The following is a 14,970-nucleotide window of genomic DNA, read 5'->3' on the forward strand; positions in this document are numbered from 1 at the left end:
TGGCAAAAAGCATGGCCTCAGCTAATTAGTTTTCTGGCTTTCACTGAAACTTTAACCTGTATTGCTACTCTGAAACCTGTATTGTGTGTCATATGTAATTAGAGTGCATACAAACACAAATACAATTGCTATCACTATCAAGCTGATTGAAAGTGCACCAATATCCTATTCTGGCTCTAATTAAAAATGATTCTATAAATAACATATGGAGCAAGCAGCATAATGTATCTGATGAAAAGATAAGAATGTTTAATGAACTGAAGAAAAACAGCCAAAAAGGTAGCAGGACAGCAGCCTTTGGTGGTAAAACTTGAAGAAAAAGAATCATATTTGTCAAAAAAGAAATTAATCTGATTTTGATGGGTCACCCAGTGTCTAAAAAACTACATCTCCAAGACTTTAACATCAGCATGGAATACTACATTAAAGGACTTTTGTGATCCTAGCTAAAGCCTCAACTGATATTAATGTCCCATTTACATTTCTCATACACAGGAACCTGTTTTTTGCTAAAAACAGGTTCAGAAAGTGAACTACTCTGCTACAGATAATGTGTTACAGCTTAAATCACTGGTAAAATAATGCAAAGCTCCATTACATAGTAATCATCAGGTCACACAGCATTAGCAGCAGTCTCTCTTCTTCACAAAAAAATAAATATATTTTTGGACTCAGAAAATTTCACTCAACTTCAGTGTACATTATAACAAAGCATGCATATTTTTATACAAGATGCTTCATTATGCTCATACAGAAAACAGCTGAAAGTATGTCTCCGCACCACTCACTTGAAAATGTATTATGTGCTTCTCACTTAACTGAATCAGAAGAAATGTTCTGAAATGTGTGCATGAACACAACCTATTTATCGAAAGGTTTAAGAGAACATAAGAAAACTTCAAAAGCCAGGAATCCAGAGCCCTACAGGGATGCAACTCCTAAGTGTGCAGTGGAGCCTGATCCTGACTGGGGGTGCCAGAAGCTAGTATAACAAGAAAAAAATAACAGTAATTCAGCTAACTGAGATAGGTTAGAGCAACTGCCATTTGAAGTGATGTGATCTGGCTAAAAGCAAAAGGAGGAATGTCTTAATTTTGATTCTGTATTCAAACTCCTAATGTCAAAGTTCTCCTTGTTGTTAGCTGTCAGCCTTTTCTCGTTAATATAATTACAAAATTGTGCATCCTGTTAGCAATAACACAGACAATTACAGGTATTTACTCTTCACACACCCACAGAGCAGAGTTCAGTTCTTAAAGTTTTATTTCCAGTAGAGAAACCCACAATGAATCCAGCTTTTTTCTTTTATTGCACTCTGTAAAGCTTCTTTACAAGAAGCTAATAAACAGTAATAGTTGATATTCCTTTAAAATTTATATTGTAATTTTCTTAAAATAAAATGTATATAGAAAAGATACCATTTACAACCCAATTCAATAGTATTCAATTATTATATATTCTCAAACAATATAATGCAGCAGTTTCTTTATAGGTTGCACTGAAGGGGAATATCTTCTCTTTAGCAAATATAATATTCCATTGTTAAGGAGCAATTCAAGTCAACTTTGGAGTAACCGTGATATACAAAAACTTCTTACAAGAAGCTCAAAATGCACATATTGTAATGAGGATATATACAACTGTGTCCAGTGCATAGTTTAACAACAGCATGTGAAAAGTCCATTATCTTGAGTTGGCACACCATTATCTAGAAGAAAATAATTTACCCAGCAATTGCGATGCATTTAGAGAATGCCAGTGAGGCACAGAAAAACAACAACATGTAGTGTCACCAAGTATGTGAGGAATAAATAGCGGGATTTTGCTCTGGAGGTCAGCAGCTTGGAGCAGTAAAGGCTTCGCCCTCGAAGCCATCTTTTGAAAGAAAGGGCTCCTCCTTTCATCTGCAGGAAACAAACAACTTCAAATAAATAATCATCAGAAAAGATGCAAGAGAAGCTCTCATTATACTCTAGATTTGTGAAGTACTGTAATCCTTCCAACTGGGTCTGCACACATGGCATTAAAATAAGGGATTCGTGGGGAAAAGAATGGAGCAGTTACAAAAGATAAGGGGGGGAGGGGAAAGAGGCTACAGGGTGAGTGTAATATTTAATTACATACACAGAGCAGAGATATAGACAAAATTATATGCACACACACAATTTATATAATACATGTAAATATCCAATATACACCCAAAATATACATAAACGGTATACATTTTATTTAATTGACGTTTGCATGAAAGTACAGGTTACCATCCATAACACAGCATAACACTGAAAGGTAAAGTCAAACATACTGTTTTATTTTCAATATTTTACTGACATTTTGAACGTACACATATGCATCTCTCCAAGGTATGCCCATCACCATGATCTCTGGCACTATAAAAGATGTATCTTAGATGTTTGATTTTTAGTACAGAGGGAGATGCTGGCCGATTTCAGGTGTTTGATTCAAAAATATATTCAGTAAATTCATTACATTCCCACAAACCTGTAATATTTCTCTTCTAGTTCATCCCTTGAAAAGGCTACCTCCAGATACACATATTTACAACAGCAACCTCTCACCTGGGAATGTTTACACATACAATGGGCAGATCCTCAGCTAGAATAAATGAAGCCAAAGGAGCTATGATGATTTGTACCAGCTCAGGATCTGGCCCAACGTGTTTAGTTGTTCGCAGTTTTACTCTATTATTCATTTCAGCACACTTGTAGTTTACTGCTCCATTCTTTTGGGTTATTTATTAAAAATATGATTTAATTAAAAGAATTTGAAGAGAAAAGACTTCCCCGTTCTCTCAGCCATTTGCGACTGGAGGTGTACAGTGTGAGCACCCATTTTTAGGCAACTTACGACTCAGAATTTCTTCAAGGTTACACATTTCCTTACCTTACGTACAACAATGTGTTCGCTAGGATTGATGATCAAAGCCTCTCTTTCCTCAGACTCCATCTGAACAGTGTATTCTCTAGGTACAGACCTGTAACTACTCATTTCAAGTCTAGAGAAAAGAAATTGAAAAGGCGGGGGAAACATTACTGAGTTATCTACTCTTTAGAAATACCATTATCAATTATCATCTACCTACGGAAACATTCTTTTGTACAGCTCAACTAGTGCTTACTGCTTTTGGTAAAGAAAACAAAAGGAAACTATTTGTCATGTCTTTTTCAGTTTCCTCTTTTTGATTCTGGATGTTTTACTTATTCATACTAACCCGAACTTTCTTTTCCTCTCTCTAGCTGATTGTTTAGTACTTCTCAAATTAGGATGGTGATTTTATTTATTTGGATGTAATTAATATATGACTTTATCTCTCTGAGTGTATGTATAAAATCTGTTATACGTGGAATACTCTGCTAATTCAAGGGGAGAAAACAGTACTGACTAGTGAGTTCAGCTAGGAAATCGGTAGACATTTTTTAATTTAGATCAGCACAAAGACCCAGCAATTTGCGGTAGAAGTTTTCACTGCTGTCAAACTGGTTCTGTGCCTAGCCACGAAAATCCAACATTTTTCATCACTAACATCACTAAAAAACAGTGGCAAGCAACAAATAAAAACTTCAAGCTAAAATTTTTAGACACACTAGACACTTAGTATTAACATCAGCCACAGTAACTCAAAAGGAAAATTCTTAAATTCTTCCAAGAGGAAAAAACCTGCAATTGGTCATTTAGGCCCTGATGCTACAATTAGATCCATAGGAATGGATCACTGTGCCCATGTGGAGCTCCCCTGCCTGCTGATTTCAAAGACATTCCCTGTGAACATAAGGGTTTGCTGCATGGCTCCAATTGTATGGTCGGCTCATATGGTCTGAAAAGGGAAAAATATTGTGCAAGTATCTCCAACCTTTTACATTGTTCCTCAGTGAGTCTTAAGGCATCTTCTGCAGCTTCTCTCCTACTCCTTTCTTCTGACAGCGTTTCTGTCAGTTGCAACAGGGCCTGTTGCACTGAATCATACTGCTGCTGTGTCTCTGCAAGCCTATGGCAAATGCAAATACTAAATCAATTTAAGCACAGAAAGGAAGATTAAATTTCCTGATCATCTTTTTATGTAATTTACTTGTATCTGTTACAGCAGTTCAGGTATGCTAACTAGAGATTGCATTTTTCAGTAAAAATATTTCACCAGTCTCGGCTTACCCAAAACTAATCACAAATTCATGTTGAGTTTGCTGAATAGTTTCAAGCAAACCAAAACACTCAAAATGTTTCTGTAATGTTAAAATATTTTGTTCTGACCAGACTCAAAATTTCTCTTTCTGATTTCATGTATTTTGACAAAAGCAAAGGAGGACTAGAGTCACAAAGTGGCTGGGAAGTGGTTCTTTCATAAGGCAATTTAGTCACTGGGCCAGGGAAAAAGAGTGGGAATGACTCTATAGCACAGTGGTTAGGGCACTCTCTAAAGAAGTGGGAGAGCCAGGTTCATGTCCCTGCTCCAGTGACTAATTATTTATGAACAGTGGAACAACTTCCACAGGAGAGACTGAGAAAGACTCCCACCAGAATATCCCATAGTCCTGTGGCTAGGCACTCTCCTGTGACCCAACTGCAAATCCCTTGTCCACATCCCTTGTCCACATCTTCCAAAGGGAAGAATCAAGCCTGGGTTTCTCTTACATCCCAAGAAAGATTCCTAACCACTGGCCTAAAGATTACAAGGGAGGACTCCTCCTCCTCCTCATTTCCCTAGCCTTTCTGTGAATCTAGTTCTCCTTAGCTCGTCAAAATCCCCAAAACTGAAGCAAAATGCTCAGTTTTGACCTGATTCAAAAAAAAAAAAAATTGTTTTGATTTCCCAGAAGTTTCAAAAATTTCCTTTTCAGTTTGAGCTGGGGGAAAAAAAAAAACAAAAAAAAAAACCAAAACATTTTGTACATTTTTTGGAATTACCAACTAACTGAAAAATCCATTATTGCCCAGCTGTAATACTGACTCGGAGTCAAAGTCAAGTCACTCATAACATGAGTACGACAGGTCTGGTTTTAAAAATAAAATATCACCAAATATACCTCCATTTTTTTTCACATTTAAGACGGTTAATTCAATTACACTCTTAATAATTCCTATTTCTTATATACGCTTATCAATAGATCTCAAAATGCTTATAATTATAACTCAAAATGATCTAGACAAACTGGAGAAATGGTCTGAATAAACAGGATAAAATTCAATAAGGACAAATGCAAAGTACTCCACTTAGGAAGGAACAACCAGTTGCACACATACAAAATGAGAAATGACTGCCTAGGAAGGAGTACTGAGGAAAGGGATCTGGGGGTCACAGCGGACCACAAGCTAAATATGAGTTAACAGTGTAACACTGTTGCAAAAAAAGCAATCATTCTGTATGCGTATTGTAAGCAAGACACGCAAAGTAATTCTTCCACTCTATTCCACGCTGATTAGGCCTCAATTAGAGTGTTTTGGGCACCACATTTCAGGAAAGATATGGACAAACTGGAGAAAGTCCAGAGAAGAGCAACAAAAATGATTAAAGATCTAGAAAACATGACCTATGAGGGAAGATTGAAAAAATTGGGTTTGTTTAGTCTGGAAAAGAGTAGACTGATAAGGGACATGATAACAGTTTTCAAGTACATAAAGGTTATTACAAGGAGGAGGGAGAAAAAATTGTTGTTCTTAACCTCTGAGGATAGGACAAGAAGCAATGGGCTTAAATTGCAGCAAGGGAGGTTTAGGTTGGACATTAGGAAAAATCTGGGGTTAAGCACTGGAATAAATTGCCTACAGAGATTGTGGAATCTCCATCATTGAAGGTTTATAAGAGCAGGTTAGACAAACACCTGTTTGGGATGGTCTAGATAATAATGAGACCTGGGGACTGGACTAGATGACCTCTCAAGGTCCCTCTAGACCTATGATTCACAATCTTTTTAATGACAGGTTTCAGAGTAACAGCCGTGTTAGTCCGTATTCGCAAAAAGAAAAGGAGTACTTGTAGCACCTTAGCGACTAACCAATTTATTTGAGCATGAGCTTTCGTGAGCTACAGCTCACTTCATCAGATGTGAGCTGTAGCTCACGAAAGCTCATGCTCAAATAAATTGGTTAGTCTCTAAGGTGCTACAAGTACTCCTAATCTTTTTAATGTAATTATCCTAAACATCCCTGAGACATAGGGAATCATTATTATCCTCATTTTGCAGATGGAGAACAAGGCACAGAGGTGGCAAGGTCACACAGGAAGTCTGTGGCGGAGAAGCAAATTGAACCTGGGTCTCCCACATCCTAGGTCAGCACCCTAACCACTGGACCATCCTTCCTCTCTGATAAATTCACTGTAAACATTCCCTTTCTTAAACATCAATTTTATCTTCCAAAAACAGCCTTGCACAAAAACAGGAGTGTGAAGCAGTAGAGCAGAAGTAGCATTGACATAAACAAGAAAAAAAAACCCATCATAAATTGATGTCATCAATCCTGACCTTTTTCTGAGTTCATTTAGTTCCATATTGTCTATTTCAACAATAACCGCAGCTCTCTCTTGCGGAGCTCCTGGGGGAACTTCTGCTCTAGTTTCAGCCTAGAAAATATAAAATATTAAAATAATACTTTTAAAAAATAAGAACCTGATGACCATGTTTCCAGTTACAAAATCTCTTCTGCTAGTTGAAAAAAATTAGTTCCACAACTTAGTGGTGTTTGTATCTGATATTGTGCCATTTAATCCTCAAATTCTGGGGTTACAACGTCCCAAATGTACACACAAACCGAGTCTTTTTTTTGCTGCCAGGAGGACATTTCCTATGCAAGCCACAAGACTCAAAGATTCCATGACCTCCATTTGCACATTTATTGTTTAGCCTCCGGGGATTTCTGCATGTGAATAAATAAATGGGGTGAGTGAGCAGGCTGAACACTTCTACAAAACTGAGAGAGAAAGTCTTAAAACAACCCCCAAAGAAAGGCCTTCAGTGAGCAGGGGATCAGCAGCACACTGCAGACACACAAAAGGACAGACATGGTGGGTTTACACTAAGGGATCCCTACCAATAAACCAGCAAGGTAGTGCAGGATGACTAGTTCAAAAAAAAAAAAAAAAAAAAAAGAGAGATTGTGGTAAGGCACCCTTCAAAGCTTTAAGGCAATGTTTGTTAAGAACAGGAAAGCAGAAGAACTGAAACGTCATAAGTGCGAAAGAGGCCTACGGGTACAGCTGGCAAAGTGTTCACTGTTCTATAACAGCAACTCCTACCAGGTCTGACAATCTCACTACACCTAGCACACTGCTTTCATAGCAGTTGTCTATTAAGAATATCATTTGAGATCTTAAATAAATCCAAGATCACAATGGTCATTAATATCGGTGTGAGATTCATGTACAAATACATGTAAGAAGTTATATGTGCACATGGACATCTACAGACACACACAAGAGAAAATATACTTCTAAATCACACACACACACAAAATAGGTTTTGTAAAAATGTGTGAATCAAGGAAAAGTTTACAAACAGGTTTCTTCCACACAAAACATGTATATTCGCCTGCCTGCCTCAGTTCACAAGTAAATTAAGCATTGTAGGTCAATACAAAGGAAGCCCCATTTGCATACAATGTCAACATGAGGACATGATACCATCATGGAGTCAGCAAACTAGAGAATGAACCACAGGGGATCATCCTTACTCTGGGAACAAAAGCAATGGACTTTGGGGGATATAAGGAGAAAGAAAAAGGATACCATTTGCTCCTTCACCGAGGAAACAAAAACGAACAGAGCTTTTTTGCGTTCATGAAAGAAGGTTCCCAGCCATATTGGTTGGAAACACTGGGAGACTGCTTTAGGTGAGAAGAGACTTCTTTAGACAGACGGTTAACCTGTTGAAGTTAAGTTTAGTCTCTAGAAAGCATATATTGATTTGTTTTATATGTAACCTGTTTCCGTTATTATCCTTACTCGCGCTCTCTAAATCTTAGCTTTTGATAATAAACTTATGATTGTTTTCATTATAAATATATCTCACCGCTGTGATGTTCACGAGCTGATCCTCAGTTGACAAACAAGCCACTGTGTACTCTAGCCCCTTGAGATAGCAACCTGGTAATTTCTGTGAGTGTCCAGGGTTCAGGGCTGGATACTGCAGGGAATGCTCTGAGCACCAGAGGTTGGCGGGTGCCTATCCCTAGCCAGCACAGAGACAGCAAGGTCTGTGGAGACCTGGAAGTCAGTGCTTGCGTTGCCAAAGAATGTTAGTTTCAAGGAGCTGAGCTACAGCAGGCACAGACAAGACCACTTCATGCTAAAGGCTGGTAGTGGGGAGTTGCCTCACAACCGTGGGTACCTTGAATGTCCCAATATATATATGTATGCAAAAGATGACAAAGGGTACCAACTTGTTGATCAAAACAGAAATTTAAAAGGCTGGCTCTGCAAATGTCATTCAGTTAGCACAAAACAGATCTGACTTTTCATAATTTCCCTAAGCATTACCCTTAACATCTTACAAAATTTACTGTGACAAAGCTAGAGCCCCAGACATCATTATCCAATTATCTACTTTTGTCACATCCCAATGCAAAATGAAGGCCTCTTCAGAATGCCAAAGGGACTGATCAGAAATGGCATGTCACACTGCTCAAAAACACATTAGCACGTTCATAGGTAAGTTTAGCCGAAGTTGGCTATGATAGTGCTCATTCTAAGATCAATCTTAGATGACCCATGATATGATACAAGTGCAATAGAGGCTAAGTGTACGACTCCTTCAACATTGCTTTTATCAACATCTCCTCCACCACTTTCCCACACAGGTCACCTATTTGGCAGCTAGCTTTTCAGGGGACTTGCTGCAGCCTGCTCTTTAAATGAGATAAAAATCATAGGATCCATTCCTTTAAACACTCCAGAGACAGAACTTGCATTCGTTTAAAAAAACAAAACAAAACAAAAAACTGTCTGTAGCATGGAAACAGTTTACAATTACAAAGACAAGTAAATCTGTGAACCCTAACAAGAGAAATCAAGTTCCAGTGACCGTAAGTAAAGCTGCATATCGCTACAAAAACAAGAGCGCTATTTTCCTTACCTCATAACTGAAACATGAATCAGCAAAAATACCAATACCATATGAGCTGTTTACATCATATTAAGACTACAGCAGGCGCGGGCAAACTTTTTGGTCCGAGAGCTGCATCGGGTTTTGGAAATTGTATGGAAGGCTGGTTAGGGGAGGGGGTCGTGGCCCAGCCCCCACCTCCTATCCGCCACCACCCCCCCAAGACTCCTGCCCCATCCAACCCCCCCGACCGCACCCGGACCCCCACCCCCTCCAACCCCTCCTCTCATTTCTGACTGCCCCCCTGGAACCCCTGCCCCATCCAACCACCCCTTCTCCCTGTCCCCTGACCGCCCCATCCAACCCGTCCTCTCATTCCTTACTGCCCCCCCCCCGGGACCCCTGCCCCATCCAACCACCCCTTCTCCCTGTCCCCTGACTGCCCCATCCAACCCGTCCTCTCATTCCTTACTGCCCCCCCCCGGGACCACTGCTCCATCCAACCACCCCTTCTCCCTGTCCTCTGACTGTCCTCTGCTGCCCCATCCAACCCCCACCCCTTCCTGACTGCCCCCCTGGGACCTCTGCCCCCATTCAACCCCCTGTTCCCGCCCCGATCCATATCCACACCCCTGCCCTCTGACCACCAGCCCACACCCCGCTCCCTTCCCCCCTACCGTGCTGCCTGGAGCACTGGTGGCTGGCGGCATTACAGCCACACCGCCCGGCTGGAGCGGGGCCACTCCGCTGCCACCACCCCGCAGCACAGAGCACTGGGGCAGGCCGGGCTCTGCAGCTGCACTGCCCCAGGAGCTCACAGCCCTGCCACCCAGAGCGTTGCTCTGGTGGCGGAGCGAGATGAGGCTGTGCGGGAGGGAGAACAGCGGGGAGGGGCCGCGGACAGCCTCCCGGGGCAGGAGCTCAGGGGCCAGGCAGGAGGGTCCCGCAGGCCATGTGGCCCGTGGGCAGTAGTTTGCCCACCTCTGCACTAGAGGAGAACTAGGAAAGATCACAACCCTTTAAAATCAGGAGTTGGGTCATGAGACTAAAAAGATAGCAGAGAGAAAAAAACCCTTACTGTGTTCACTTTACCTGAGCAGTATCTTGGAAGGAACTAACTTGCACTGTCTGGTATTCCCTTTCAAGTCTGAAATAACGATTTTGCAGATCAGTGTAACGCAGCTGATTCTCTCTTAGAGTCTGGGATACTGTCTTCAATTGGGCAGACAATACAGCATTCTCTTCTACTGAATGGATTACCTGAAACAATTCAGCCTTTCAAAACAAGAGCTAAGAATTCTCTCTCTAAAGACATATACTGTAGAGATGAGATTTATAGTTAAGAGCAATTGTATACAGGCTGGAAAACGTGCATCAACAGACAGTGTGATGGCAAAGACACAGGTTGACAATTTTCAAAAGAAAACAAAGGAAAGATTTTAAAGGGATCCTTTTCCAAAGATCATCTATAAACACACATGTACAAATAGAGTTTTGCTCACAAAATGGTGCAAGATAGAAAACTTCACACACAACTGCTTGTGCATACATGTTTGCCTGATTTATAATTGCAACTGGATTTACCTGCTGATTTTATGGATGCATTTTTAAGGTACTTTGAAAATTTGACACAATATGGCTCAAATACTGTACTAAGTGTGGAGGAATTTCCACTGATCCCGTCTTAACTGTAGTCTTTTTTGCTTTGAATGTGATATAGTTTTTTTGCTGCAACTTCTGCATTGCAAACTGTGGGGTCAAGTGGACCTGTCTCAGTCAAACAACAGCTATAGTTCAAAGATATTCTAGATTTTTAGCTTATCAGTTCCACTCTGAGCCAATTATGTTGTGTGATCTAATGTTGTAGTAATATAAACACACAGTACACAAATTAAATATGTCCTCTTCCCAGATTCAGGTAGATGAAAATATTTCTATATTAACATTAGCTATGCTCCACATTTATCCAGAGGAGTCACAGCTATCTCCTTCCCTACCTTTGAGTTCATCTGCTGGAAACGCAGCTCCCTCTGGTGCATCTCCTGAAGACAGCGTTGCAGTTCATTCTGAAGCTGGCTCCTTTCAGCTAAAAGATGTTTCACTTGCTCAGGAGTGTTCGTACTTCCGACCAGAGTGGCTGTTTCTAATGGCTTAAACACCACCCAAAAATTCAAGGTTAAATCTACAGAAATTGATAATGATATATAATCCATTGTTTTAACACACATTTTAAATCAGTGATGTCTACAGTCCCATTATTATTTCCCTTTCACAAGCCTGTCCCAAGTTTCCAATGAAAACTGTTTTTATTTACATAAACCAGTGGTCCCCAAACTGTGGGGCACTCCCCCCTACCCCCGCAAGGGGGCCCAGGCCAACCCCACAGGGGGTTGGGAGGAGTGGGCATGGAGGGAGTGCCACCCAGCCCCGCTCTGCCCCCAGCTCCATTCTGGCCCCACCCCCAGTGACAGCTCTGCTCCTGGCCCCAGCCACAGCTCCAACCACAGCCCTAGCTGTGGCCTTCAGCCCCGACTCCTGACCACAGCCCCATCCCTGACCATGGCTCTGCTCTCGGGTGTGGCGCAGACAGGTTCTATTACGTGTAAGGAGGGGTTCAACACAAAAATGTTTAGGGAACACTGACATAAACTAACATCCCACTGGTGTTTCCAATCCACCCACTGCGACACTGAGAACATGAAGAGAAAATGACTCTAAACAAATGAGACTAACTTCACTGATTTTAAGTGTTTAAGTGAAGCAAAACGCAGAATATGAACGAAAGCATTTTTAAAGTTCTATCCGTTTTTAGTAACACTGATAAAGAAAGGTGGTTATTTTGGAAGTATGCATTTAAAGCAGACAGTATCCCTTTACAAAAATATACCATCACTCATTACACTGTCTCATAGAAGTTGAGCCGTGTCCATCTCTATTTGGCCTGCTATTCTACAATCCTATCCAACTCCAACAATGAAGGGCAGTGTCCTACCTATCATTTCTAGTACCAGTTTTACATATATAATCATACAATAGGCCTTCTACCACTTCCTTCAGGATACTATTCCAGACTCCAGCAATCATCACTGTTAGAATGTTTTTCATATTACTCATGATTTGATGATCGGAAATGGTTAGCATACAATAGTCTTAATCTTGGCTACTAACTCTTATTGTCATTAGCCAAATTAGAAGGTTAACCTACTCCAACTTTCCTTTGGGTCAGAAACATCAAAGATGACATTAGGTTAAAATCACACTTTTCCTTAGATCGTTATTGTTCATACACAAGATCTGAGGAACAGAAGAATTACCAGACTAGATGAGATCCGTGGTCCATCTAGTTCTGTATTCTGTCTGCAACAGCAGTCACTACCAGATACTTCAGAGGAAGGTGTAAGAAACTTTGCATTGGACACATGTGGGATAATTTTCCCCTCACATCTGGTCTCTGCCTGATTTCCAACAATTAGAGATTGGCTTACACTCTGAATATCCCTTCCAACATCTGTTAATATTTATAGCTCTAGATGTTCTTGTAAACCATATAAATGACCAATCCCTTTTGGAATTTTGCTAAGTATTTTGGCCTCAATAACAGAGTGTAGCAATGAGTTTCTCAACTTAACTAAATTTTGTGTGAAACAGAATTTGCCACCTTTTAATTTCACCTTGTTCTTGGGGCATGAGAAGGGAGAACAGAAGCCCCTGATTTACTTTTGTATACCATTCATTATTTTATATACTTTTATCATGTTCCCTCCTATTTGTTTCTTTTCTTATGCAAACAATCTCATTCTTCTCAATCTCTCTTCCTAAGAGCAACGCCTTTGATCATTACTATCACCCTCTTTAGTTCTGCAACATTCTTTATGAGATGGGGTGACCAGTACTGCACATGATATTCCAGATGAGGCCACACACCACTGATTTATATAAAGATATGGTAATATTTTCACTATCATTCTCCATCTCCTTCCTTATGCAGCCTAGCATCTTGTTAGTTTCTCTGTCCTCAACAGCCCAATGAACAGAGCTCTTAATTGAGCTGTTCACAATGACAACCAGGTCATTCTTGATTTGATACAGTTAATTCAGAATCCTGTAAGGTGGAAAACTAGTTTCATATTTTCTCTCCAATGTGCATTATTTTGCATTTATCAGCACAGAACTGCATCTGCCATTGTGTCGCCCATTCACCTAATTTGGTTAGCTCCCTCTGAAGTTTCTCTCTGGACTGGTCTAAATAACTTTCGTATAATCTGCAAATTTTGCTGCCTTCCCGCCTCACTCCCCTTTCTAGATCGTTAATAAAGACATTAAGTAACACTGGACTTCACACAGAACTTTGAACCACTCCACTGTTAATAGAAAAGGAGTACTTGTGGCACCTTAGAGACTAACCAATTTATTTGAGAATGAGCTTTCGTGAGCTACAGCTCACTTCATCGGATCATTGGCCAAGATAAAAATTAACCATTTATTACTAACTCTTTGTTTTCTGTTTCTTCGCCAGTTTTTGACCCATGACAATACTTTGCTTCTTACCACATGACTATTTATTATTTATATTATTGTAGCACTTAGGAGCCTAGTCATGGACCGAGACCCCATTGTGCTAGGTGTGTATAAACACTTCGTTTTTTTAGTAGACTTCTGTGAGGTACCCTGTCAGACTTTTTTACAGTCTAATTTTGTCAATTAGTTTTCCTTTATCCACTGCTTTACTGAGACATTCAAAGAACTCTTACAAATTAACAAGATATGATTTTCCTTTGCTTAAACCATTAAACCCAATACATCATGATCTCCAGACATTTTACTATTCTATTTTTAATGACTGATTCAACCAGGTACAGATGTTAGCCTTATTGATCTGTAAATCGCTGGATCACCCCTTGAGCTTTATTTAAATATACATACAATATTTGCTATCCTCCAATGCTCTGACTTCATAGTTTGTCAGTTCTCTTTCTAGAAACAGCTTTCAAGATTAAAAATATTAATTGACCAAGTGCTTTTGTTTGTTTGATTTTTTTTAAAAATTTGGTTTGGTTTACCTTGATTGGGTAATTGCTACCAATGGACACAGATTCCTTAACAATCACTTCATGCTGTAATTTCTGCAATTCTGCAATCTGCCGGTCCTTGTCTGCAACAGCCATCTGGTACTGATTTCGTAGCGCTTGGGACTCTGTCAGCAGGAGGTTTTTTTCCATTCTGAACACAAAATATTAAACGAGCTGTTAATTATTACATACTGAATAAAAGTTAATGTGAAGAATGAAGCTGGCCTCACTGATTTTGAAAAACTCCATGTTGTGCACACACTCACAGATCAGTAGCTGAAAATACACATCCATGCTCCATCTCTTCAAAGACTTCTGCTGTTAGAAAGCCTAGAGAACAAGGCAAGGAAAAACATACTGCATATACTTTGCTGACAAGGTGAGAGATAGTGACGCTGGCAGATCAGGTGTCAGCTCAAGCCATGGCCCCAGGCCTCTCTGAACACTTAGAAATGCACAGCTGGAAACCAGTCTTGCTTATCTGTGAGTTAGCACTATCAAAATAGATATTAAATGCTAAGTTGATAAGCAGATGTTTAGACTTTATAAAATGATTGCAGGATGCTGCATATACTGATCTCACTTATAACCTCTCTAGCCCATGGTGTAGTTATACTGAGTATTTGCACTGTAATCCTCTGTAATTGTATAATGTACTAAACAGGAAAAGAATAATTAAGGTAAAGGGCTCATCTTGCATACTACATGACCCAATAAAGCCAAATGAGGTATTGTGTAGCATCAAAGGAGAGAAAAGCCCTGTTGGTTGCATTCCTAATTACCTCCAGGAATGAGAGACTTACACATGAACTCATCCCATCAGTTTAGACTCTGGAGTGGAGGGAATAAAA

The 14,970-nt window shown here is 40.0% G+C and overlaps 1 protein-coding gene across 6 annotated transcripts in view; it reads right to left on the reverse strand.

Moving 5' to 3' along the window:
• Positions 1–1,245: 1,245 nt before the first annotated feature.
• LOC125637640 (uncharacterized) overlaps positions 1,246–14,970 on the reverse strand; it is a 67,149-nt gene continuing 53,424 nt past the window's right edge. For 5 of the 6 annotated variants that reach the window (XM_075129499.1, XM_075129496.1, XM_075129497.1 and 2 more), the window contains exons 23-29: positions 14,111–14,270; positions 11,048–11,200; positions 10,143–10,310; positions 6,477–6,574; positions 3,872–4,006; positions 2,905–3,016; positions 1,246–1,904 (exon numbers count right to left, since the gene is read on the reverse strand). In XM_075129499.1, the coding sequence (XP_074985600.1) occupies positions 1,746–1,904; positions 2,905–3,016; positions 3,872–4,006; positions 6,477–6,574; positions 10,143–10,310; positions 11,048–11,200; positions 14,111–14,270 (985 nt within the window). In that variant the 3' untranslated portion in view covers positions 1,246–1,745. Of the gene's footprint in view, positions 1,905–2,904; positions 3,017–3,871; positions 4,007–6,476; positions 6,575–10,142; positions 10,311–11,047; positions 11,233–14,110; positions 14,271–14,970 lie in introns of those variants that run through there. The other variant, XM_075129498.1, reaches the window with a different exon arrangement.

The sequence above is a fragment of the Caretta caretta genome, chromosome 6 (assembly GCF_965140235.1).
Source record: "Caretta caretta isolate rCarCar2 chromosome 6, rCarCar1.hap1, whole genome shotgun sequence".
Lineage (NCBI taxonomy): Eukaryota > Metazoa > Chordata > Testudines > Cheloniidae > Caretta > Caretta caretta.